Source organism: Hypanus sabinus, chromosome 19 (assembly GCF_030144855.1).
Source record: "Hypanus sabinus isolate sHypSab1 chromosome 19, sHypSab1.hap1, whole genome shotgun sequence".
Taxonomy (NCBI): Eukaryota; Metazoa; Chordata; class Chondrichthyes; order Myliobatiformes; family Dasyatidae; genus Hypanus; species Hypanus sabinus.
This window is the reverse complement of record NC_082724.1, coordinates 76,809,733-76,835,357: the sequence shown is the minus strand read 5'-3', so window position 1 is coordinate 76,835,357 and position 25,625 is coordinate 76,809,733. Positions and strand designations below refer to the sequence as shown.

Here is a 25,625-nt window from a genome sequence, read left to right as displayed (position 1 = left end):
CTTGATTTGCTGAGCTTTGTGTACATTACTCAAGTTTTCCAGCATCTACAAAATCCCTTGTGTTTATCTAAAATCTGCCAGTCTAGTATTAAAGTCTTAAAGGTGTCAGGTAGGAATTTTACAGTATAACAAATACATTATCCACTTCAACTTTCCCCTTTGCCTCTTCAAAATATTCAACCAAGTTAGCCAGACAATACCTCTCCCTAACAAATCATTGTTGATTAGCCATCATTAATCTGTAGTTACTCTAAATGTTTATGCACTCCCTTAGCAATAATTTGCACACCACCAATTAAACCAATCAATCTATAATTACTTTGTTTATCCCTTCTTCCTCTTTTAAAAAATACTACAACAGTGCTCTGAGACTGAACTGCATTTAAATAGCTGTTTCCAATCCACATCTGCTACATTACTTCCCAGTCTAGTAAATCCAGACTTACTCTGTCTTAAAATCTTATTCCTATTTAGCCAGGAAGGCATACAGGAGTGACATAGAGTTGCTGGTTGAGCAGTGTCACAGCAACAACCCAGCACTCAATGTCTGTAGGACCAAGGAATTGATTGTGGACTTCAGGAAGGAAAAGTTGAGGGAATACGGGTGAGCAGTTTCAAGTTCCTGGGTATCAACATCTCTGAGGATCTATCCTAGGCCCAACATACTGATGCCATTACCAAAAACAAACACAACAGTGGCTACGTTACATTAAGTTTAGGAAGAATTGATATGTCAGCAAAGATGCTCACAAATTTGTACAGATATACCGTGGAGAGCATTCTAAATGGTTGCATCCCCAATCTGGTAGGTAGGGGCTACAGCACAGGATTGGAAAAAGTTGAAGGAAGTTGTACATTCTGCCAGTTCTATCATATGCACTAGCCTCCCTAGCATTCAGGACACCTTCAAATGGTGATGCTTCGGAAAGGCGGCATTCATCATTAAGGACCACTATCACTGTCACCACTATCATGCTCTCTTATCATTGCTACCATCAGTACAGGAGCCTGAAGACACACACTCAACGTTTCAGGAACAGTTTTGTCCCCTCTGCCAGATTTCTGAACATAAAATGAACCCATGAACATTACCTCAGTATTTTTTCCTCTCCAAGATGGTGCTACCAAAGATGTGTAACAGCTTACTGGTTGTTTGAAAGCAAATGAATTCAATTAAAATCATTATAAATAACACTTTTTTAAGTAAATTGTGGTACAAAAAGTGAAGAGGCAAGTGAAGGTAAAGTGAATTCATGAGATGTGCCCTGTTGGTGTGCTGCAAAATCGACACACTTGGAATTGGAGCTGTGCTGGTTGGACTGAATGATTAGGAAGGGAGAAGGTGGGACAAAGAAGTTCCACTGCCCATCCACCTGGCCTGGGTGTGAGGATAGATCATTCTAAGCACCAGGTTGATTTGGAGAGGTCGAGAATAACTTCTGCAGCAGCAAAATCTACATCCAAAGTGAATTGCTGGGCAGCATGTTCTAGGCCCAGAGCAATATGCTGCTGCGAGGCCTGGGTCCTAATGCGAGGTATAATATGCTGTTTGAATAATCCAAGTGCTGGCAAAGATAGACTGGAAGACAAGGGTGTCAGGTAAGGTTGGATTGCTCTGGACACTGATCCGATTAGTCAAGATTGCGAATGGCTTCTCCGGCAGCAAAATCTAGGCCGAAGCAAATTGTTGTGGTGGGGCTGGGTCTTAATGTGAGGTTCAGACAATTTAAACACAACCCCAGATAGTCTGGCAGCTCCTCTGTCCACAAAGCTAAGGCTGTGAGACTGCCTCCAGCTGCTGTTCTTAATGTCTGTGAACTTTGTGGCGTTTTGCCCTGCTAAAATGATTAAATGAATACTGATGCTTTGGGCCTACTCTGGGCTGCTCCGGAAATTGAATCTAAGGACTCAATTTGGTTTTGCTGTTATTGTTGCTCATTTCCATTGTTTGCATGAGTTGTGTGTTTTTTCCTCCTCTTTCTCCGAAGGCACTGGGAGTTGGCCTTACTTTTTCTTTAAAATTGGATTCTTTTGGGTTCCTTGCTTTGCAATTGCCTATAAGCAAATAAATCTCAAGGTTGTATAATTTATACATTCTTTCATTATAAATGTACTTTGAATCTTTTTGCACTATATAATGTAAATATATATACTTCTTACTGTAATTTATAGATTTTATTCTCTATTGCAAAATACTGCCACCACAAATTGACATATGCTAGTGATACTAAACCTGATGCTCATAAATCCTGCAGTCTAATTCAGAAGCTGTGAAATGAAGTTTAAATACAGATGTTCTGTAAAAGTAAGGCAGGAAAATTCCTGGAAAGTTTCATCCAGAGTTACAGTTACATTCCAAAGGAATTCATGCAAGTGAAGGTGCAAGTGTCAAAGAGCAAAGATTCAAGCAGTTGAAAAAGAAACATTGCTGTAGGGTAATATGCACAATGTTTTTATTTCCTGTGAAGATAAGCAGAAAAACAAGATATATATACAATGCACAACATGATATTATGCCTCAAAATGTTATTCAAATAAGAAATTGAAGTTATTGTGGAGAGAGAGAAAAAAAGACGAGATGGGTACTATTGGTGGAGAACTAAAAGAAATCTAGAGGAAATAGCACCTTTTCTTGCAATCATAAATTAGAGTCCTATGATACATTATTGCTGCCCCTGTCAAAGGAAAGTCTGGTGAGAAATTTAGAAAGAGAAATATTCATCTGTATTCGTTCATTTCTAAACAAGCAACATTGGATGGACATTGGACTCCTTTTGTCAGTGCATCCAGAGCTAAGGATTAAAGGAAAGACAGAGTATACAAATCACAAGATTATTTATTTGTTTAATTTGGCTTTGAAATACATTGAAGGAAATTATCTTTGAAGGGATGGGGTGGGAATAGAGGCCGATCTTCATAGGATCAGAGATTGGGAAAGGAAGCAGCTGGATTAATGGAGAAGTGAATATCGAAGAGCATCAAAGCAATTTTCATCATAATACAATGCATGTTTGAGAAGGAAATGGATGAAGACCAAAATAAAACACAACTTTGAAGTCCTGAAATTGGTAAATAATGATGGAGCACCACAAATTAGTAAGTGACATGTGGGAAAATCTTTGGGTAAGAAGCACACGGAGCACAAAATGCATGGACAACCAAGGACAGGATGACACAAGAATGCAATGAGATGCTAGATGTAAGTAATTAGGAAAGCAAGGAAGAACTGTGAAATCAAGAGATTAATAAACAAAATAAAATACAACAATTGGAAGTTGGACCACAAAAGGTTAAGAATAAAATCAAGGTATGTTGTGTCAAATTACTGTCTTTTTCAGCAGGGTGACAAATCAGATGGAATTGCTTAAAGGATGAGAAATATCACATGGCAGTCAAACTTGCATGAAATAAAACCCCTTCAAAAGATAGATTATAATAGAACGTTAGGAAAAAACAGGGAAAATTGGTACATATACAAAAATAAATATTTAATAATGTTGGAAAACAACATAGGTCTAGAGGACTGGTGGTCCACCATTGATCAGAATTCATCCTGTGGGTCTTCACTGAGAATTTACTTCTTCAGGATATGCAATGTAACCAGCATGACTCACCTAGACACTTGCCAGTGTTCTGATCCATGTTTTGTACCCACATGACTTTTGAATAATAGCCTAGACTTTCTAGAATTTACAAGATAATTTCCATCACCAATGGATTCTGTAGGGAGGTTTAATTTTAATTAGCCTTTTCAAATTAGGGCCAATTTAGCAAGTGGACATGACTGCTGATTTACATTATCACATCACCTATCTATTATCTAGACTAACTTCCATGTACCATCAAACATCTATTTGTTTCCTTGGACTGGATATTTTTAAATTCTGCTTAATCCCCTATATGTAATCTATCCACATATACTGGTATCATTAAAAATTGTTAAATCACTAGATTTAACAGTTAACATATCATTAATAACCATTGAAGAGCAAAAGTCCCCAAAAAAACTATCAATTTGTCACTGTACACTAAATAGCAATAATAAATTGTTCTCAAACACTTCAGTAAAAAAAATCAGATCAAATGACCAGTCTACCCTATTGGGCAATATGGCACAGAAACAGAATATGAAATATTCTTAATTTAGAAAGAACCAAAGTAATGTCCAAAACTAATTCCATCTTGTGTGCAGATTTCTTTAAATTGTATTGGTAATGAGCAACACCTAATTACAGACCCTGTAACTCCTACGATAAGCTTCATTTGGTAACTGAAATTAATAGGGCTGCAGAGAGCTCTAAACCCACTTCCAATACAAAAATTCAGTCTGGCTCGGAACTAAGAACTTAATCGAGAAATGGATATTGTGGAAGAGGAATTGTTTATTTCTCTTGAGGACTCATTATGAAACACAGGTAATCCAGAACCAATCTATAGTAGACCTTTTGGCCCAAATTCAAGGAGAAAGGCTGCAGTGTTAAAGTTCAAAATAACCCAGAGGTGTTTTGTTTCCATTGCACAATTAAGCAAAGAATTTAATCTGTCTTCAGGGATCTACAATGGAGATGTTCAATAAATGTAACTATAAATGTAATTGCAGTTATTTAACTGTAGAAAAAAATGAATGGATGGATCAAATATCCAATGGCAAAATTTTAGTTTACAAAATAATTTAAAATTAAGGGACTGGAAGGTGTTAGACACTGATATTTGTAACAGAAATTAAACCACAATTAGGAGAAAGTTTATAGAACAGAGCTTGTGCATTTTCTGCTCCAGAGAAAGTGAAACTAAATTAACAAAATAACTACACTGTTTGTCTTTAAAAAAAAAACTGATTAGTGAGAAAGTAAGATCAAAATAAAATGCTGATAATACAGATATTAATGCTTGTTTACAAAAATATTTAAGACTACACAAAGAATAACATCCACTGCATATTGCAGAAATAGATTTCCAAACACCAGAAGCTGAAAGACTATACAACTTACAATGCTTCAGTCAAAGCAAAATATTATATTAATATTACTGACACAATTCACACATTGTACAGTGCAGAGGATGGATAAAATAACTTCCACGGGGTGACTAGTGAGCATGCAAAGAATTTGGGGAGCAACTGATGCCGGTCTTGCATAGGAATAGGTGACTTGCTATCTTGACCATAACTTAAAACCAACTGGACAGCTGCAAAGGGACACAGCATCAAGTAACAGGCAAATCTGCAAGGTTTTGGTTCTGTTTTTTGGCAGTGCAAAGCTGCTGCCGTTCAACCAGACACTCCTTTAAAAGAAATGTATGTTTTAAAAAGACTACATCAATTAAAATCTGCACATTGTTCATAAATTATCTTTAAAACCAAGATGAAATTACTTTATTATGATGCAAAATAATTCCAGTTTTACTAACCTGTGAACTCTTCTCGACAAATGCACGTGTATCCACCCTCTTTGCGACTGCATACTCCAGAATTCTGGCAGGGATTTGAGTAGCAAAGGTTGATCTCTGTTTCACAGTAATCCCCAGTAAATCCTGGTGGACAACGGCAGCGAAGACCAGTGATCGGATGGATGGACCGGAAAAGCATGGAGCCTGAAGCAATGAATGCAGAAGAGCTGTCAAACTTCAACACTGAGATGCATTTCATGTAGTTTTCACATGGCTCCCTCAGGCAGACATTGTCATCAAATGGAAGGACCTCCAACATAGAGACAGAGGTCAGCAACATTCGACTCATATAGAGCTGTTCTTGAAGCTCCTCTGAGGAGAAGAACTGGCTCTGACTCCCACCAGGCACCAGAGCAGAAAAACTGACATTCAGAATGCTCCCACTGACATCTGTATCATTTTGTATGTTGAAAACAAATATGTCCTCCTTGGGAGCAGACAAGACTGCAGCCAGACCTTCCACAAAGTGATTCAACAATGGAGACAGAAATCGTTCCTGTGACATGTTTTCCAGGCGTACTGTAATACTGTTGATCAACATTTCCTCTGTAATGACAATTACTCTCAGTACACACTGTGCTGTCACGCTGTGAATCCCATCTGAAAATAGATAAACAAAATCACTCAATTAGCTCAGAAATAACAACAATAAACAATTTGTTTTAAACTTTTAAAGCTGTTAATTAAACTTGGAGGTGAACTGGTATTTCTGACACATTTTATTAATGATTAAAATGACCAATCTTCTTCAACTGACATTTGGCTAAACCACACTAATTCCATTTAACATGCATCACTTTCCCTAATTTCTTCTCATTGTTTGCATAAAGATAAGGTGTCACAGGACATAGAATTCTACTTTAATCACTGACAATATCAGGAAAAGACTTGTAATTGAACACAATCACAAGGTAATATACACACGTTCAACTACAGGTGACCTTTGTAATGTAGGAACTGTGCTAAGCTATTTGTGAGAGGTTAGATCCTGAAACAGTGATAAGCTGTTGATTTAGATAATTTGTTTTCATGATGTTGTTGAAGAATAACCATTGACCATTGTACAGCTGTTCTCCTTTAAATACATACACTCATTCTAATGATAGCAACCCCATCCACATTGCATAAAAACATCAACTTAAAATTTTGTGAATTAGGACCTCAAATGTCAGAGGTCCAAATACAAGGGAGAAACGAGAAAGGTCACACTAATAGGTTAGATGTAGAGAGTGAGAGGAATCACATGAAGCCTGGACTATCATGGACCAATCACCAGCTTCTCAAGGGCAACTAGGGATGGGCAATAAATGCTGGCTTAGCTGGTGATGCCCATGTCCTGTAAATTAATATTTTTTTTTTAATTGGGACAAACATTTCATCTCAATTCTAACTCTTCAATTTTATCTGACAAGAATGACAACTAAGCAGTGTTTCCATCCCAATGATACTCCTGATTCCATCTCTTGCATTTTTTTCAACTAAACCAACAACTCTTCCACACTTGTTGAATATTTGCATTTTAGCTGATCAATTTGGAGAGTGAGTTGAGTGCAACCTTTCTATTTTTAGGAGGCAGCCTGATGTACTGACCCATTATTATATGACAAAAGTTAACAAAGAGACAAATGAGCTACATTCCATCACTTTCTGCTGTTCCACTCCATGAATAAATGGGCTATTGAATTTGCCTCCTTTATAGTCACCATACCAGTTCAAAAATAATCTTCAAGCACCAAGAGACCATGTAGGTACAACTTTTATTCTATGTATCACAATTGTAGCATCTGCGTTTAGCCCTCTAGTTGCTCTCAAGTGGTGAGCTAAATGTATAACCTCTCATTAAACCAAGGACAGCATGGATGGCAGACATGAGGAGTTCAGGTAATACAATTAAATTTGGTTTAGCTGTGCAAGTTAGCTAGGTTATTGAAACCCAACAGACTTACAAGCATGAAGGTTAGACATTAGAAATGTTCCTGACAAAGAGGGCACAACAGTTGAGATAAAATGATGAATTGTATAATGAAGCTTCATTCATTGAAGATGTTCAAAGTGAGATGACAAGCTTATTATGTAACAAAAGGCTGTCTTACCACCATGGTCTCCAAGGGTTTATTTCAACACTTTTGGGTGTGAAAGAGGAACTTCACAGATTTTAATTTTCTTGTGAGTAGGTGTAGCGTTTTTCTGCAACTTGTTCAAAAGATTTCCTTGCAAAACTGAACTACATTGATATACAGTGGGGTGAATGAATCACATATTGGCTTCCTGCATGTTATTTTCATATGTTTAGAACTCGATTTTAGAGTCAATTCAAATTAGAGATTGAAATATAATTAGAATTGTTTTAATCAACAAACATAGCCGCTAAGCACTATTTCAAAATTCAAAATACATTACTTATGTATACAACCTTGAGAAACATCATCTTGCAGACAGCCACAAAACAAAGAAACACTTACACCTATATCAATGTCAAACCAAATTTTTATTGATCTATCAATATGAATTACTAAAAACAATCATCTATGAAATTGCATGGCTCAAGGTCCACCTTGGTTCATTAGTTAGTCCTTACAAATATGACATCAAAAAATATTGTAACATTGTGGGATGTTTCCTCTATCTCCTCCATAATATCCTGAGTACAGTGGGCCTGAACACTGAGATACAGTCTAATGTTAACTTTAATAAAAAAAATAAAACCAGCATTAACTTCTACCCTATATCACTAATTTAATACCTTAGATTGGATTTTCTTTTTGTATACTGTTTCATTGCTTCAAAGGAAAAAAAAGCTCTGTGTCCTATTGTCTCATGGCTTGAAAGGCTATACCTCTTCAGTTTATGGACCTCTTTCAGAGGAAACTAGGGTTCTTTCCTTCAGAACAGAGGTGGTTAAGGGGAGACTTTACTGAGTTGCATAAAATTATGCAGGGTATATTTAAACAGGAAGGACATAATCCTCTAATTAGGAGTTCAAAAATAATGGACAGAGATTTACATTGGTGGAAGATTTGAAGAGAGATGAGGAAATATCTCTACCACAAACCTTACACCAAAGAAGGTGGCGGCAACATGGAAATTAAAGGATGTTAGAGGTAGATGTCTTCATTACAGTTAAAAAGGGCCTGGAGGTATATGTGGAGAATGATGGAGTGACGTTGGGTAGCTCTCTTCCAACTGGCATGGAAACATGACCTCATTTTCCCTGCTAAAGTTTTAAGATTCCATAACTCAAAAAGCCTCAAAGCTACTTCCTGGGCTGCTTCCATTATTTCAATCTCTTTAGTACTTCAGTCAAACCATATCTGGACCTTGAGTCAGGATGTCAACTCACCAAAGTACTAAACAGCTTGAACATGTCTCATAACTCATTAATGAAATAAGTAGCATAACTTAAACCTATATCTTTTAAGTTTCCATTCTATGGAGTAAGTACATTGCACAGAAAATCTTGTAGAAAATCAAAAACACATGAAACTCTGTGTAACGTTCTCGTTCGGGTGTAACCGATAACGCCGAATTAAACGCTGAGATAAACCACAGTCAATGAAAACCAGGTCGCAGTAAGATTAACCATTTACTGTTCACTCTTCACATTAACATATGGTGAAAACTGTTGATAAAACAATGCAAGATTGATACAGTATTTGCTCCTTTCTTAATATCACATTCCCATTGTAAATACTTGTAAAAGTGACTATAACTACATTATATTAAGGTGCAGTATACAGGCAGAGTTTACCTACGCCATTGACTACTTTAAATACACTTCAATGCAAACTATCCGCAACTCTTTAACTAACGAAAACATAAACATTATCGACCGTCGTTACTTTTAACAGGATCGGCGTTAACATCTTAGTTCAATATATCGATTATCTATTAACTTACAGCGTTGCTCTCACTGTGATTTCTAATGCTTGCAAAACAACTCCTGCTCAGGTCTGCCTCATGGTGACCCCCCCCCCCCCCACCCTTGCGTTGATCTCAAACCGGTATTTTCCCACGAGACGCGGCGAAACCGGATGTGACGTAATCGCATGCCGATATATTTTACAGGCAATGAATATACTTTAAACACTTCTAATTCTAACTAGAAAATACTAACAAATGAATTACTAAGCGAAAATATTATAAACTAAATAACTGTCATAAAGACAACACACTCCCCGCCTGACCTTCGTAAGGTCACAATGAACAGAGTGCAAAACTTAGTCTCTTAATCAGTCATTAGGTAGAAGTAGAATAACTTCTGTAACTGGCCTTTGGTAAATTTTCACATCGCCTTGGTCGGTGGTCTTCAATTCGATCTTCCTGACATGTCCATCCCCACAAGGGAATGTAGCAGTGATTCTGGCCATTGGCCAGCTGTTGCGGGCGATTTGATTGTCCCTGAGCAGGACTAAGTCACCAACTTGAAGATTCCTGCGGGGTTCTGTCCACTTTTGTCTCTGTTGCAACAAAGGTAGATATTCCTGTCTCCAGCGAGACCAGAACTGATTTGCCAGAGCTTGGACTTGTCTCCATTGCTTTGTGTACAAATCCTTGTCTGAGAAGTCTCCTGGTGGAGGGGAAGCTCCTGCCTTCTGCGTAAGGAGCATTGATGGCGAAAGTATGAAGGGGTTTTCTGGGTCAGAAGACACAGGTAGGAGTGGTCGTGCGTTTATAATGGCTGTGACCTCTGCCATTAGGGTGCACAGCACCTCGTGGGTCAATCGGGTGCGTTGCTGCAGGAACATTGAATCAAGAATTCTTCTGGCAATCCCAATCATCCGCTCCCATGGGCCGCCCATGTGGGAGGCGTGTGGTGTGTTGAACTCCCAGTTGCATCCCTGTTGACTGAGGTACCTTTGCACTGCTTTGTCCATCCCCAGCTCCTTTGATGCTCCTACAAAGTTCATGCCGCAATCAGATCTTAACTGTTTTGCAGGGCCTCTTATCGCAAAGAACCGCCTGAGAGCATTAATGCAGCTGGATATATCCAAAGATTCAATGACCTCGATGTGTACCGCTCTTGAACTCATGCAGCTAAACATGATGGCCCACCGCTTGCTCTCTGCTTGTCCTCCTCTGGTGCGTCTCGCAGTGATAGACCAGGGGCCGAATACGTCGAGCCCCACATATGTAAAGGGAGGGCAGGCTTCAAGGCGCTCAGGTGGGAGGTCCGCCATGCGTTGAACTTCTAATCTGCCTCGTAGTTTCCTGCAGGTTACACATTTATGAAGTACCGAATTGATCAGTGTTTTACCTCCCAAGATCCACAGTCCCGCTGCTCTTATTGCCCCTTCGGTAAGGTGACGGCCCTGATGCTTTACCTGTTCATGATAATGGCGGGCGAGCAGTAAGGATACATGGCTGTCTTTGGGCAGGAGTACTGGACTCTTTTCTGCGGCCGGAAGTTGGCAGTGCATTAACCGGCCTCCAATGCAGATGATATCGTTCTTCAGGATCGGGCTGAATTTCTTCAAAGGGCTGTCCTTTGGTATTGGTTTGTTGACTTGGAGAGCTGAAATCTCCCATGAGAAAGCCGCTCTTTTCATTGTTTTGAAGATGACGTCCTTTGCCTGGGCCAATTCGTCCGCGGTGCGAGGCAAAGTACATTTGTGCCAACCCCTACATTTACTGTTTCGGGATGAATGTTTGTGTGATCTGGCCATATGAATGAGGAACGCAAGTCCTCTCACTAAAGAATTCAAAGTGGAGAACCGCCGAAAGCGTTCGTTGGTACGTATCGATTCTTCGAAGTAGGTGGCTCCTGTTTGTATTTGCGGCCGAATTTCCGAGTCTCTCTCGGGTTCGATCAGTTCAAATGTCTCGTTCATTTGAGTCCTTTCCGATGGTGGCTGATGCAGAAAGGGGGGTCCGGTAAACCAGGTCGTCTGAGCCAGACGGGATGCAGGTAAGGATCTTGATGCATGGTCTGCAGGGTTATCCTCGGTACGTACATAATGCCATTGTTCGGGTTTAGATGGCAGGCGGATGTGTTGAACCCTATTATGAACGTACACGTAGAAGCGTTTTGATTCGTTGTAAATATAACCAAGCACGACTTTACTGTCTGTGTAGAACTTGATATCGTCGAACTCTAGGTCCAGCTCATCCTGGATAAGGTCTGCCATTTCCACGGCCAGGACGGCTGCGCACAGTTCAAGCCTTGGAATCGTTGGCTCGGACTGAGGAGCGAGCTTCGCCTCACCCGTTACGAATCCCACTTCGACTTGGCCGTCCTTTCCAACCACTTTCAAGTGAGCCACAGCGCCGATGGCCTTGGTGGACGCATCCGAAAAAACACACAATTCTGTGTGCTTTGCCTCGGTGGGTGAGGTCGCAGTGTACCTACGTTGGATATGAAGCTGTTTTAAATCTGGGAGTGAATCTCTCCAAGCCTCCCACTTGCTTAGCTTGTCTTCAGGCAGAAGAGTATCCCAGTCAGAGGGCTCAGACGTAAGTTCTCTGAGAAGAGCTCTTCCTTGAATCGTAACTGGTGCCAGTAGACCCAAAGGATCGAAAACGCTGTTGACAGTGGAGAGGACTCCACGGCGGGTAAATGGTTTGATCATGGTCGGCACGGAGAACGTGAATGAGTCGGTCGTTATCTCCCAGAGGAGACCCAAGCTCCTTTGTGTAGGTATGGTTTCTCCATCTAAATCTAGGTCTTTGATTGCTGGAGCACAGTCATCGTGTGGAAAGGCCTCCATTACTGCCTGACGGTTTGATGCAAACTTATGCAAGCGGAGGTTTGACTCCACGAGTGAGGCTTGTGTACGTCGGAGCAGATCGATTGCTTCGTCTTCTGTCTGTAGTGATATCAAGCCGTCGTCAACGTAGAAGTGCCTTTACAAACTTAATGGTGCCATCGCCATGCTCCTGTGCGCCCTCTCTGATGGCTCTTCGCAGCCCATAGATGGCCACGGCAGGTGACGGACTATTGCCGAAAATGTGGACTTTCATCCGGTACTTGATAACTTCCTTGTTGATGTCGTTGTCCTTATACCATAAGAAACGGAGGAAAGCACGATAGTCCTCCTGTACTAAGAAGCAATGGAACATCTGCTGGATGTCCGCTAAGATTGCGACCTTCTCCTTCCGGAAGCGCAGCAGGACCCTGAGTAGGGTATTGTTAAGGTCGGGGCCTGTGAGAAGCACGTCATTTAGGGAGACGCCGGAACACTGGGCACTGGAGTCGAAGACCACCCTGATCTGATTGGGTTTTTGTGGGTGGTAAACTCCAAATGTTGGGAGGTACTAGCACTCCCCGCCTTCCGGCAGTGGTGGTGCTACTTCGGCATGTCCGTTAGCGAAGATCTTTTCCATAAATGCTCTGTATTGTTGTTGCATCTCGGGTTTCCTGTTCAGGGTTTTTTGTAAGGACGTGAACCGCTTGACCGCTTGCTCTTTGTTATTTGGCAAGCGCTGGCGTGGTTCTCTGAAGGGTAGTGGGGCGACCCAATTATTTGCTTCATCCCTGAAGACTTTGGTGTCCATCATTTTTAAGAAGAAGACGTCTTGAGCTGATGGAGCAAGTTTATTATCATGCTCCGTTTGAGCGAAGACTGACTGGCCCAGCGACTCGTCGGTTACCTCGCGCTTGTTAGCGCCTTGTTGTGCTTCCTTGATACACATGGAACTTGTGCAGGGTTGAAAAATTGAATGGCGGCCACTCTCTAGCACATTGGTCTTGAATGTGTTAACCGTCGGTTTGTGTACGTCACCGAGACACACCTCTCCTATCACCACCCAGCTCAGATCCAGACATTGCGCGAAGGGGGCGTCGAGTAGTCCATTGACCTGCTGCCTAACCTTGTGTACCCGGATAACATCTCTTCCTAATAGCAGGAGTATTTCTGATTTTGGATCCAGTTCTGGGATGTGTTTGGCGATGTGGTGGAGATATGGCTGGCGTAGTACCGCACTTGGTGTCGGGATCTCAGTGCGGTTATTCATGATTTCATTGCACTCTAAGAGCGGAGGGAGACAGATGACGACTTTACCATCCAGGGACTCGATCTGGACGCCTTCTGCCTTCCTTCCTTGGGTTTCCATGTTGCCTGAGCAAATTCTAAGGTAGTATGGGAACTGCTCACTCTCAATGTTGAACAATTTAAAGAACTCCGGACTGACTAGTGAGCGATTGCTCTGATCATCCAGAATCACATAGGCTTTGATGGCCTTGTCTTTGGCTCCTTTAGGGTACACCTTAGTGAGGCAGATCTTGGAACAAGAACGGCTTGACTGAGCTTGACGGCAAACTTCTGTACAGTTCGTGCTGACAACTGTTGACCTAGAGTGAGCCTCTCCCTCCCCGCCATCCTGTTGTGGGGGTGAAGGAGCGTCGTCGGTTTGCGGTGACAGGCCGGGATGCATGGCCCCGACGTGATCCGTGCTATCACATTCCGGACACTTCACGGTGATCGTACACTCTCTGGCGAGGTGAGAGGTTGAGGAACAGCATCTAAAACATATTCTTTTCTCCTTGAGAAAGGCCGTCCTCTCTTCAAGGGGTTTTTCCCTAAACATTCTGCATCCTTTGAGGGGGTGAGGTTTGTTATGCAATGGACAATACTTGCTAGGGTCGTTGTTAGTCGTAAGGGCTTCAGTCTTGAGCACTGAGACGGGTTTATCGATGTTGAAAACATTCGAAGAGGATCTACTTGGCTTGGTGTAAATCGTACAGCTTCCTGGACCCGCGAGGCTAGGGTCATTTCACTTCTTCGCCTCCCTGCACACAAACCTAGTGAGGAGCTTAAAGGGAGGAAATCGATCATCGTGGTCTTCCTTGTATTCTAAAGCAACGGACAGCCACCTGTCCTGCAGCCCAAATGGAAGTTTGTCCACGACTTGTCTAATCCCGGATGGAGTATCTAGGTATACTAGACCAGCTGAGTAGCCATCTTCTTTGGCGCCTTGGATCTCCATGAGTAAATCTCCGAATTCTCTTAACTTAATGTGATCTTTGGCTGACACCTTAGGAAAGTTTTCCAGACGTCGATATAGCGCCGCTTCAATAACTTCGGGGGCCCCATAGCCCTCCCGAAGTCTCTCCCACGCTTTGCTTAAGGCTAGCTCGGGTTTGTTGATGTACACTGAACGTATGCGCCTCACCTGTTCTCGTGATTCTTTTCCCAGCCATTTCGCCATATGGTCCAACTCTTGGGTTGCTCTGAGCTGGACTCCATTGATAGCGTTGGTGAATGTGGAGTACCATGCACGGTAATTTTCAGGTTTATCGTCAAACCGGTACAGTCCCGAAGTGACGAGATCCCGTCGTGCTAAATACTGCATCGTGGGATCAACTGTAAGCGGCATGCGGGCTGGAGAAATATGTTGGTGCATATATGACTGAGGGCATACATTTCTTATGGAATTCGCTGTCCTGAATTCAACCTCTGCATCTCTTCTCCCCAAATCTTGTAAGTTTGGTGTCGAGAAGTATTGGTTGTCAGCTCTTTCATTCTCGACTTCATCACGGAGTTGCGAGGGTAAATTGTCTTCCTCGTATGGATGTGATGCAATCCAGCCTCTCTGAGGTTCCTCGTGGCTTGGGATGTTATCGAATACGTATGGAGAGGAAGGACGAGCCTGCCTGTCTATTTGGGATCGGACATAGTCGATTGTGCGTTCCAACCTGGTCCTTTCTGAAGTAGATCTTACGTCGGCCAGATCATGCATTCCTTCAGCTTCTTCTCTGTACTCTGCTTCCGCCTTGGCAGCTTCTTCTTCTCTTTCTAGCTGCAGCACTTGCAACTTTGTCGATATCTTTGCCATTTCCAACTGGGTTTCGGCTTCTCTGGCGGCCTTTTCCTTCTGGATTTCGGCTTCTCTGGTGGCCGCTTCCATTTCTCTGGCAGCCTTTTCCTTCTGGATTCTGGCTTCTCTGGCAGCCTGTTCCATTTTCAAATCTGCTTCTTGTCTGGCGTAGCGCAGTCGTACCCTGGCGGCTTCTGCCTTGGCCCTTGCATGGGTGGACTTATTTGATGTCGCTCTACTGTCCTTGTCGCTGGGTGGCATCGACTTGATGCTGGATTGAGATGACATTGCAGCACTTGAAACACCTGATAATGCCACTTTTTCACTGTAACGTTCTCGTTCGGGTGTAACCGATAACGCCGAATTAAACGCCGAGATAAACCACAGTCAATGAAAACCAGGTCGCAGTAAGATTAACCATTTACTGTTCACTCTTCACATTAACATATGGTGAAAGCTGTTGATAAAACAATACAAGATTGATACAGTATTTGTTCCTTTCTTAATATCACATTCCCATTGTAAATACTTGTAAAAGTGACTATAACTACATTATATTAAGGTGCAGTATACAGGCAGAGTTTACCTACGCCCTTGACTACTTTAAATACACTTCAATGCAAACTATCCGCAACTCTTTAACTAACGAAAACATAAACATTATCGACCGTCGTTACTTTTAACAGGATCGGCGTTAACATCTTAGTTCAATATATCGATTATCTATTAACTTACAGCGTTGCTCTCACTGTGATTTCTAATGCTTGCAAAACAACTCCTGCTCGGGTCTGCCTCATGGTGAGCCCCCACCCTCGCGTTGATCTCAAACCGGTATTTTCCCACGAGACGCGGCGAAACCGGATGTGACGTAATCGCATGCCGATATATTTTACAGGCAATGAATATACTTTAAGCACTTCTAATTCTAACTAGAAAATACTAACAAATGAATTACTAAGCGAAAATATTATAAACTAAATAACTGTCATAAAGACAACACACTCTGCACATGCTGGAAGTCCAAAGCAATACACGCAAGATGCTGGGGGAAATCAGCAGGTCAGGCAGCTTCTATGGAAAGGAGGAAACATTTGATGGTTTGGTCCAAGCCCCTTCTTCAGGATGGGAAAGGAAGGGAGAAGATGCTGGAATAAAAGGGTGGGGGAGAGAACAAGGATAGCTAGAAGATAATAGGTGAAGTCTGGTGGGTGGGAAAGGAAGGAACCTGATAGAAGAGGAGAGGATCATAAGCAAAATGGAAGGAGAATGCAGTGATAATCAGGTGAGAGGAGGAGGTAGGAGGCCTGAGTGAGGATTAGAAGAAGAGGAGAGGGAGCAGTTGGAGGCTGCCCAGTCAGAATATAACTTGCTAAGGGTGGCATCATCTTGGCACAAGAGATCATGGGAATGAGAATGGGAAGTTCCGCTTTTTGCAGATGGAAACCAGTTGCCCAGCAAAATGATTCCCAAATTTACGACAGGTCTCACCAATGTAGAGGAGGCCATATAGGGAGCACCACACACATTAGATGACCCCAGCAGATTTACAGGTGAAGTATTGCCTCACCTGAAGGGACTGTTTGAGGACCTGAATGGAGGTGAGGGAGGAAGTCAATGGGCAGGTGTAGTACTTCAGACACCTGCAGGGATAAGTGCTGGGAGGGACATTAGTGGGGATGGATGAATGGTTACGGAAATCATGGACGGAGTGATTCCTTCGAAAAGCGGAGAGCGGGGGGGAGGTAAAGATATGTTTGATAGTAGTATATCTTTAAAGATGGCAGAAGTTGTGGAGGAGGATGTTTTGGATGCAGAGGCTCATGGGATGTTAGGTAAGGACAAGAGGAACTCTGTCACTGTTAAAACTACTTAATGGCCTATATAATGGAACAGAATGTCATCGCATTAGGGTTAGGGTTAAGAAGCTGCAAGGATTTGGAAAACCAAGTGCATTCACAGAGGAAAAATGATCAGGAATGAGAAGCTTCAGATGGAACAAAATGGAGATATTTAAATAACCTGAAGTGGCAACACTCTGTCTAGCATAAGACTTTGGCGTATACAAATTAGATTAACAAATCAGTCACCATCAAGGAATTTAATCCTTATTCTGAGTTGTTGAATTTGTTTGTTTAGTCAAGCATATGTAACAACTATATAAAGCCTCGGTGGACTTAACAGAGTGGGAATTCTCAATTTTTTTTTGTCATGGATCCCTATCACGGATTAGAGAACCCCTCAATTAGAGAATAACAGAGCCACATTGTGTGATTGCAAACAGTTTCAACCATTCAGAATTAAATGGTAAAGCAAAATTCTAATTGGCCCCACAAGCTATAGAAAGTACCATTTCCAAAATGGAGTATACAATAAATCTGAGATGGAAGTCCCAGCTGGTACAATGCAATAGGAGTGCAATCACTCAAGAAGATTATGATATTCTCCTAACAGGCTGTCCTCAGTTAGCTGTGGAAGTCAATCCAGGATCCACATATTATACTGCAGTAAGGGTAAGATTAAGTGGTGGCTGCAGTTAGTGGTTAGATCATTTGATTGTTCAGTCTCTTGGTACATATGTATCACAATAGTGTAGCTGAATATAGAACAATACCCAGGCTCAGTAGAGATCACAGGAGGATACAAAAACTTTTAACAGAATTTACTATGATAGAACAAAGGGGAGTCAAGAAAACTGGCCCAAAAAATGATCTGATGTTTTATTTTGTTTCTGAAAGATGTGGGCTTGTTTACATCTTGACAAATGCTTCTAGAAAGAAAAGAAATAAATTGTAACCTAAAATGTGCCCTAAAACAAACAGAATATCAATCACAAACAAGAGAAACTCCTCAAGTGCTGGAAATCCAAGCAACATGCACAAAATGCTGAAGGAACTCAACAGGCCAGGCAGCATCTATGGAAAAGAGTACTGTTGACAGTTTGGGGAAATACCCTTTGGCAGAATTGGAGGAAAAAAAGATGAGGAGTCAGAGTTAGAAGGTGGGGGAAGGGGGAAGAGGAAGAAAGACAAGGTGACAGGTGGAACTGGGAGGGGAAATAGAGAGCTAGGAAGTTGATTGGTGAAAGAGATACAGGGTTAGAGAAGGCGGAATCTGATAAAAGGCCATGGAAGAAAGAAAAGGTGGAGGAGCATCAAAGGGAGGTGATGGGCAGTTAAGGAAACAAGGTCAGAAGAGGGAAAGGGAATGGGGAATGGTGAAAGGGAGGCATTACTGGAAGTTTGAGAATTCGATGTTCTTGCTATCAGGTTGGAGGCTATCCAGAAATAATATAAGGTGTTGCTTATCTTTAGTTCTGGAATGAAAAGCCTCATCCTGAGAGCAGATTGCTCCCTACATGACTCCTTTTATCCATTCGTCCCTCCCCACTAATCTTCCTCCTGGCACTTATCCTTGCAAGTGGAACAAGTGCTACACCTGCCCCTGCACCTCCTCCCTCAGTACCACTCAAGGCCCCAAACAGTCCGTTCAGGTGAGCCAACACTTTGCCAATGATTCTGTTGGGGTCATCTACTGTATCTGGTGCTTCTGGTGTGTCCTGCTGTACATTGGTGAAATACAACGTAAACTTGGAGACCACGTCACTGAGCACCTACACTCCATCTGCCAAAAAAAGTGGGATTTCCCAGTGGCCATCCATTTTAATTCCACTTCCCATTCCAACATGTCAGCCCACGGCCTCCTCCACTGTTGCAATGAGGCCACACTCACGTTGGAGGAGCAACACCTTATATTCCATCTGGGTAGCCTCCAACCTGATGGCATGAACACTGATTTCTCGAACTTCCAGTAATGTTTACACTCCTGTCACCATTCCCTATTCCCTCTCTCACCTTATCTCCTTTCCTGTCCATCACCTGTCTCTGATGCTCCCTCCCCTTTTCTTCCTTCCATGGCCTTCTGTCTTCTCTTATCAGATTCCTCCTTCTCCAGCCCTGTATCTCTTCTTCCTCTTCCCCGCCCCCCCACAACTTTCTAACACTGACTCATCTTTTTTTTCTCCAGTCCTGATGAAGGGTCTAGGTCCAAAACATCAACTATATTCTTTCCTATGGATGCTGCCTGGCCTGCTGAGTTCCTCCATTATTTTGTATGTGTTGGCTGAATATCAATTTATGATTCAAGGCTGTATCTCTCTTTCACCAGGTAGAATATTAAACCAATCAGTACAAAAATTCTGCACCTTAAAGGAAAACAACTTATTATTAAACATTGAAATGGATTTTGAATTTGTAATAATGGTGAAACCATAATGTGCATTATTACACAATGATACAGGAAGTAATTTCAGGATTTCCACACTTGCATAATTCCTCAAGCTGCTGACACTGATTAAGTGCTCTTCTATAGGTTACACCATATTTTAGCCTTCTCCATTGCATTCAAAAATATGCAAACAATGAAAAAAATCATAAAATCAGAAATCTAGAGGAGTTTTAATTCTGAAATAAAAACTAACAATGTTAGTAACCTTCATCTGATCAGGCAACATCTGTGGGAAAGAAAAAAAATACTTTTTAAGCTCCTCTTCCAGTGAAGGACTCACCCCCAACCTGAAACATTAACTGTTTCTTTCTGCTGAGCAGCTGGTTTCTGTAATATATGGATCTACTTCTTTTAGTGCAATGACTCCCCTTAGCACTAATTATTGACTTAACTTGCACATGTGCAGTGATCGTTGCTCTCTCTGCAAAGTGAATATACACATTAACTTCTCTGAGTGTGTACCTTTATTTGATATGCAGTTGTACAGACAAAACTAATTGGCAATGAGAATGAGCAGCAAATATCACCAACTTCACCAATAGTTAGGAGACGACAGAATTTGAAGAAATGGAGACAGACAGCAAAACAGAAGAGTGAACCAATAAAGAGAAGGCGGTCAATGATGCAAGAGGGTGCATGAGTAAAAGCTGATTTATATTTGTACGTCACATCGACGTTGTAGGTAATGCGTACCCTGTGCTGTACCCTACGCAATAGGGTGACGTGCACCTCTCCAGAAAAGTTACTCACGCGTCACGGCGACGCAGACCGCAACAATTGTGATTGGTCCGCTTGGAAGCATCACATTTCCTCCTCCGTGTTTCCGGTTGCTTCTTCTCCACCATGTCTGTAGGCTGTGCGTACACTGATGCGAAATAGATGAACCAAATTGTCAAATCTACCTACCGCCATGCAAAAATGTTTGAAATGCATTTCTTTGTCCATGTCTCTCACAAAGAAACTCAACACAGTAGCATAGAAACACCACTGCCAACTAGCGTTTTGGCGCACACTCGCTACGGCATAGAGAGACACAGAAGTGAAAATCAGGGTTAGGCGTAGGCTGCGGTGTAGCCCATATGCACGAGTATAAATCAGCCTTAACAGTGCACAGTACACAGTGAGAGATGCACAACTGCCAGAGGTAAAGTAACAATAATGTGACAATGGCCTTAATCAAGAAAATCTGATGAACTTGATAGTGCTAATGAGGACTGAGAATTGTTTATTGAGAGAGTTGAACTGTATTGTAATACTAATGATGTGGATGAGGTAAAGAACCTCTCCACACTTCTTAGCTTAATGGGAGCTAGAACTTAAGGTCTCTTACACAATTTAGTAATTCTTGAGAAGCCAGCAAGCAAGATGTTCAATGAAATTGTTGCAATATTTCAAAATCACAAGGCCAAAACTACTACTCAATATCTGAGAGATCTAGGTTTCACAAAAAGTACCAGTCAAAGGATAAAAGCATTTCTGAACATACTGCAGAACTGTTCAAAACCTTCCTAATACTGTGACTTTAGAGATGGACTTCCTGATGCATTAAGTGACAGGCTTGTATGTGGCATGCATAGTCAAAGCAATCAAAAGAGGTTACTGTCAGAAAGAGACCTAACCTTAAAATGGGCATTAACCATTGCAACATCATTGGAGACTGTAGCAAATGATACAGACTAAATAAAAGGTGTTTAGAATGTGAAATGCACAAAACGTCCGAGTGGTGCAAAAATGCTATCAATTTTGCAAATCTTCCAAAGATGCAAATGATTATTGGTTCGAAGAAAAAGTTTGCTTAAATTGTCACAGACAATACCATATAGAGTGCATGTGCAAGTCAGAGAAAAAGCAAAACCAAAGAGAAAAAAGCAGAGTGAAGTTTCAAACACAAAACAAATGCATAAAGTGACTGAATATGAAATTGAATCAAACACAGAATCTAAAAAATGTGAGCTGTCATGGCTAGAACTGTATCGCATTAATGAAGCAGAATCCAAAATCATATGTATCACAACAGACACACAACTAGCAGAGGTAAAGTAACAATAATGTGACAATGGCCTCAGTCAAGAAAATCTGATAAATTTTAGATTCAGATTCAGTTTATTGTCATTTAAAAACCACAAATGCAATGCAGTTAAAAAATTAGACAACGTTCCTCCAGAATGATATCACAAAAGCATATGACAAAACAGACCAGAAAATCCACATAACGTTTGGCAATCCCCAATCCAGAGTCCGGAGAGGCTGCTGCGCATTAATAACGCACTACCATCTTAGCGCGTCCCCCGTAAAGGAGCTCCAATCCCACCAGACAAACAAGACCAAAAACTAAAGCTACAAGACCTGCACAAAACCACATAGTTACAACAGATAGCTACAACAGTACAAACAATAGCATAATTGATTTAAAACAAAGACCATGGGCACAGTAAAAATTTGATAGTGCTAATAAGGACTGCGAATAAAACTGTTATTAAAATCTGGTATAAAACTGAAAATGCAACTGGATACAGGGTCAACTTTGTCTGTAATGTCAGAGGCTGACTACAGCACACTGATTTCTAACCTACCTTTAAAAAAGACCTCGGTGATGCTAAAGACCTACACAAGTGAAGAAGTGTCTCCCAACAGCCTGAAAGTAAATGTGATGTACAAAGGCAAAACTCAGCAGTTAGGTGGTGAAAAGCTGAGGGCCAGAACTTTCTGGACTTGGACGGCTGAGAAAAATCCAAATAGACTGGCACACAGTCAAAGCCCTCAATGTGTCTTCTACAGATAACTGCAGCCCAAACAGTAACACTAATCAGAGACTGTCACAGCTGCCTAATGCTAATGTGAAGGGTATTGACATGAAAGCCAAAATTGAACTGGATGAAGCAGGAACATCAAGATTCCATTGAGCATGCCCAGTGCCTTTCACACCATGTCCTAAAGTGGGTACTGAACTTCAGAGATTGGAGATGTCTGACATTCTCTCCCAAAGTTGAGTGGAGTGATTAGGCCATGTCTATTGTCCTAGTGATCACGAAAGGGAAGGCTGGAGCTGTTCGCAAAGTGAGCATCAACCGTGTAGTATCCCCCACCTCGAATAGAAGACAGTCAAGGCAGGGAGAGGTTTGCAATGACTGACTTGTCACAAGCCTATCTGCAAATGGCGAATGATGAGTCAAAACAGGAAGCTCCTCACAATCAACACTCACAGGGGACTGTTCCACTATAATAGTCTTGCCTTTGGGGTCACATCAGCTCCAGCAACTTGACAAAGAGCAATGGACCAAGTGATCCAAGATATCCCAATTACACAAGTTACTTTGATGACATAATTGTGACTTGCAAGAATGTTGAAGAACACCTCCAGAACCTCGGTAAAGAGCTCACCAGGGTGAATGAGTATGGTCTGTATGCAAAGAGACAACTGTGAGTTTCTCAGGAATAAAATCTCATACTGTGGACATGTCACTGACAAGCATGGCTTACAAAAGTCACATGAGAAGACTGAAGCAGTGCTACAGGCACTCAAACCCAAAAATGTATCACAACTCAGGTCACACTTGGGCCTTGCAAACTTGGTAGAAATCAGTTTCTCCCAAACATTGTTACAATGCTGCACCCATTGAATGCACCGTTGCAGACAGCAGCAAAGTGGGAATGGTCAGAATGATGTGAAAGAGCATTGAAGCAAACAAACAGACTAATAATATCTGATGAATGCTCACCCATCAAGACACATCTCTGCCCATCATACTGGCGTGTGATGTATCCCCGTATGGCATTGGTGTCATTTTGTCACATACTATGAAAGATGGATCTGAAAACCTATTTGCAGTTGCTTCAAGATCACTGATGAGCACAGAACACAACTACACGCAGAATGACCGAGAGGCCCTTCGTCTTGTATTGGAGTAAAGAAGTTCCATCACTAACTCTATGGACAAAAGTATACTCTACTGACCAGTATACTCACCAGCCCCTTGTGTCCATTTTCAATCCCAGGAAGGTAATCCCAGTGATGTCTGTTAGACAAGTGGACATCCAGTAGGATAGCTACAAGAACTAGACCACTGATGTATATAGTGGATGTTGGAGATCATACATGGAGACACCATGTGGACCAGATACTGAATGCTCAGCTTAAGTACAGCACAGAAACAGGCCCTTTGGTCCATCCAACCTGTGCCAAGCCATTTAAACCTCCACTGAGGTTGGGTGGGACTACAACTAGAGGTCATGGGTTAAGTGTGAAAGGTGAAAAGTTTAAGGGGCACATGAGGGAAAACTTTATTCAGAGGGCCATGACAGGGTGGAACGAGCTGCCAGTGCCACCTTTGGTACATGCTAGCTGGATTTCAATGCTCGAGAGAAGTTTGGATAGGTACATGGATAATTTGAGAGCTATGTTCCCAGTGCAGATCAACAGGATTAGGCAGCTTGGCACAGACTAGATGGGCTGAAGAGCCTGTTTCCACTGTAGTTTTCTATGGCTGTCACATTTTATAAAGTAGTATAATCTTTTAAAGTTTTCTCAGTTATCTTAATAGTACTGTATATATGTTCTAATCTTTATTTCCTTAAAACATTTGAAACACATGCAATAAAACAGTTTTCTGTAAGAATTCTTATATGCAGAAGAACAATTTTTTGAGATGTGCTCACAGCATGATTGCTGCACCTGTGATCCTTTTGAAGTGACATCAGACAACAACCAGTTTTTGGAAAAGGAAAAGTAGATACCCATGGTTCTGTGTAGGCAAGTTTTTTTTTAGAAAAAGCTCAAGAGCTAGCTCCATGTCATCCCTGCTGATTGCAATAATTAGACTATTAAAATGTTGAGGTGAATCTGGCTCGCTGGCATCAATTGAAAGCAACTTTGACTGTGCATGTAATGCTTTTGTCAAATGTCCAAGTCTTACCAATAACTACTGACTACACATTTGTATGTCACTTACTTAAATCTATTCTGATGCAGGACCAAATATAACTTATTCAGATCTGTGTATAAAATCACAGCCTTTGTTATCAAATGGATTTGGGTTGCTGTAGACTCCTTGATTAGATTAGAAGAAATGTGTGGGTGGAGGGGGAATGCAAACATTTTATTTCATGCTTTAGCATTTTTAACTAGATCTTTTTGAGCTTTTAATGCTTTAATTCAATTCTGATAGTTTTAAAATTGTCTCTGAATTATAGGCATTTGACTTGACAGCTTTTGCCTTTAACCGATGTCTATCAGAGTGATCCAGGAGCCATTCTTTTAACTACTTCATCTGAGGCCTCAACACCTAACTTGAATGTGAAAAGGCTGCAATGGAATCAAAACCATATTTATTATTACAGACATATGATGTGGACTATTTTGCTTTATAGCAGCAGTACAGTGCAATAATATAAATTTTCTGCTTCCTTAAGGTTGTTATAGCCGGATTGGTAACGGGGCAACTCCCATTACCTATTAAATGCACCCAATAGCCTCTGACAACTAAATCCAGCTCCTGGCTTTCGTGTGTGTGTGTGTGCGTTGGCTACAAAGCCCACTGGAACCATTTCCACTGACAGAAGGGGCAAAGGCAAGAAGTTATTGGCACCTTAAAAGCAGTCACCGAGCAGACGGGGCTCAACTATACCAACTACATGGGGAAGGCTTTGGGAGTAAACCTTAAGGGAAAAATTCAGGTCTGGAATCCCTAAGACAATCCTACATTGAGTTTAACACTGACTTACAACCCTGCGGTGCTACTGGTGCCAAACAGTATCAGTCTCTGCCATTCCTTTGGGTTCATCGGATGCATGCAGGGGAGAACTTACTACATGGGCAACAGCTTGCTCTCCACATTATTATGCCCAGGCTTGTATATCCAGACAGCTAGGATGCAACATCCATGGTCTACTCTGACCTATGGAGGCATAATCATATAATACGAATTACTGTATGAAATATACTTTTAAAAAATCACATTCAATAAGTGGTGAAAAAGAGAGCAAATATAGTGAGTTAATGTTCATGGGTTCATTGTCCATTCAGAAATCTGATGGCAGAGAGGAATAAACTGTTTCTAAAACAACGCTGTACCTTCTAAATTGTAGCACCTCTTGTACCTTCTAATTGTAGCATCTCTACATACAATCCACAAGTGCATGGA

General features: G+C 41.5%; 1 protein-coding gene across 1 annotated transcript in view; it reads right to left on the bottom strand.

The window, feature by feature from the left end:
• LOC132377873 (cadherin EGF LAG seven-pass G-type receptor 3-like) overlaps positions 1-25,625 on the bottom strand; it is a 511,939-nt gene that overhangs the window by 426,279 nt on the left and 60,035 nt on the right. The window contains exon 2 of the mRNA XM_059944310.1: positions 5,410-6,048. Within this exon, the coding sequence (XP_059800293.1) occupies positions 5,410-6,048 (639 nt within the window). The remainder of the gene's footprint in view (positions 1-5,409; positions 6,049-25,625) is intronic.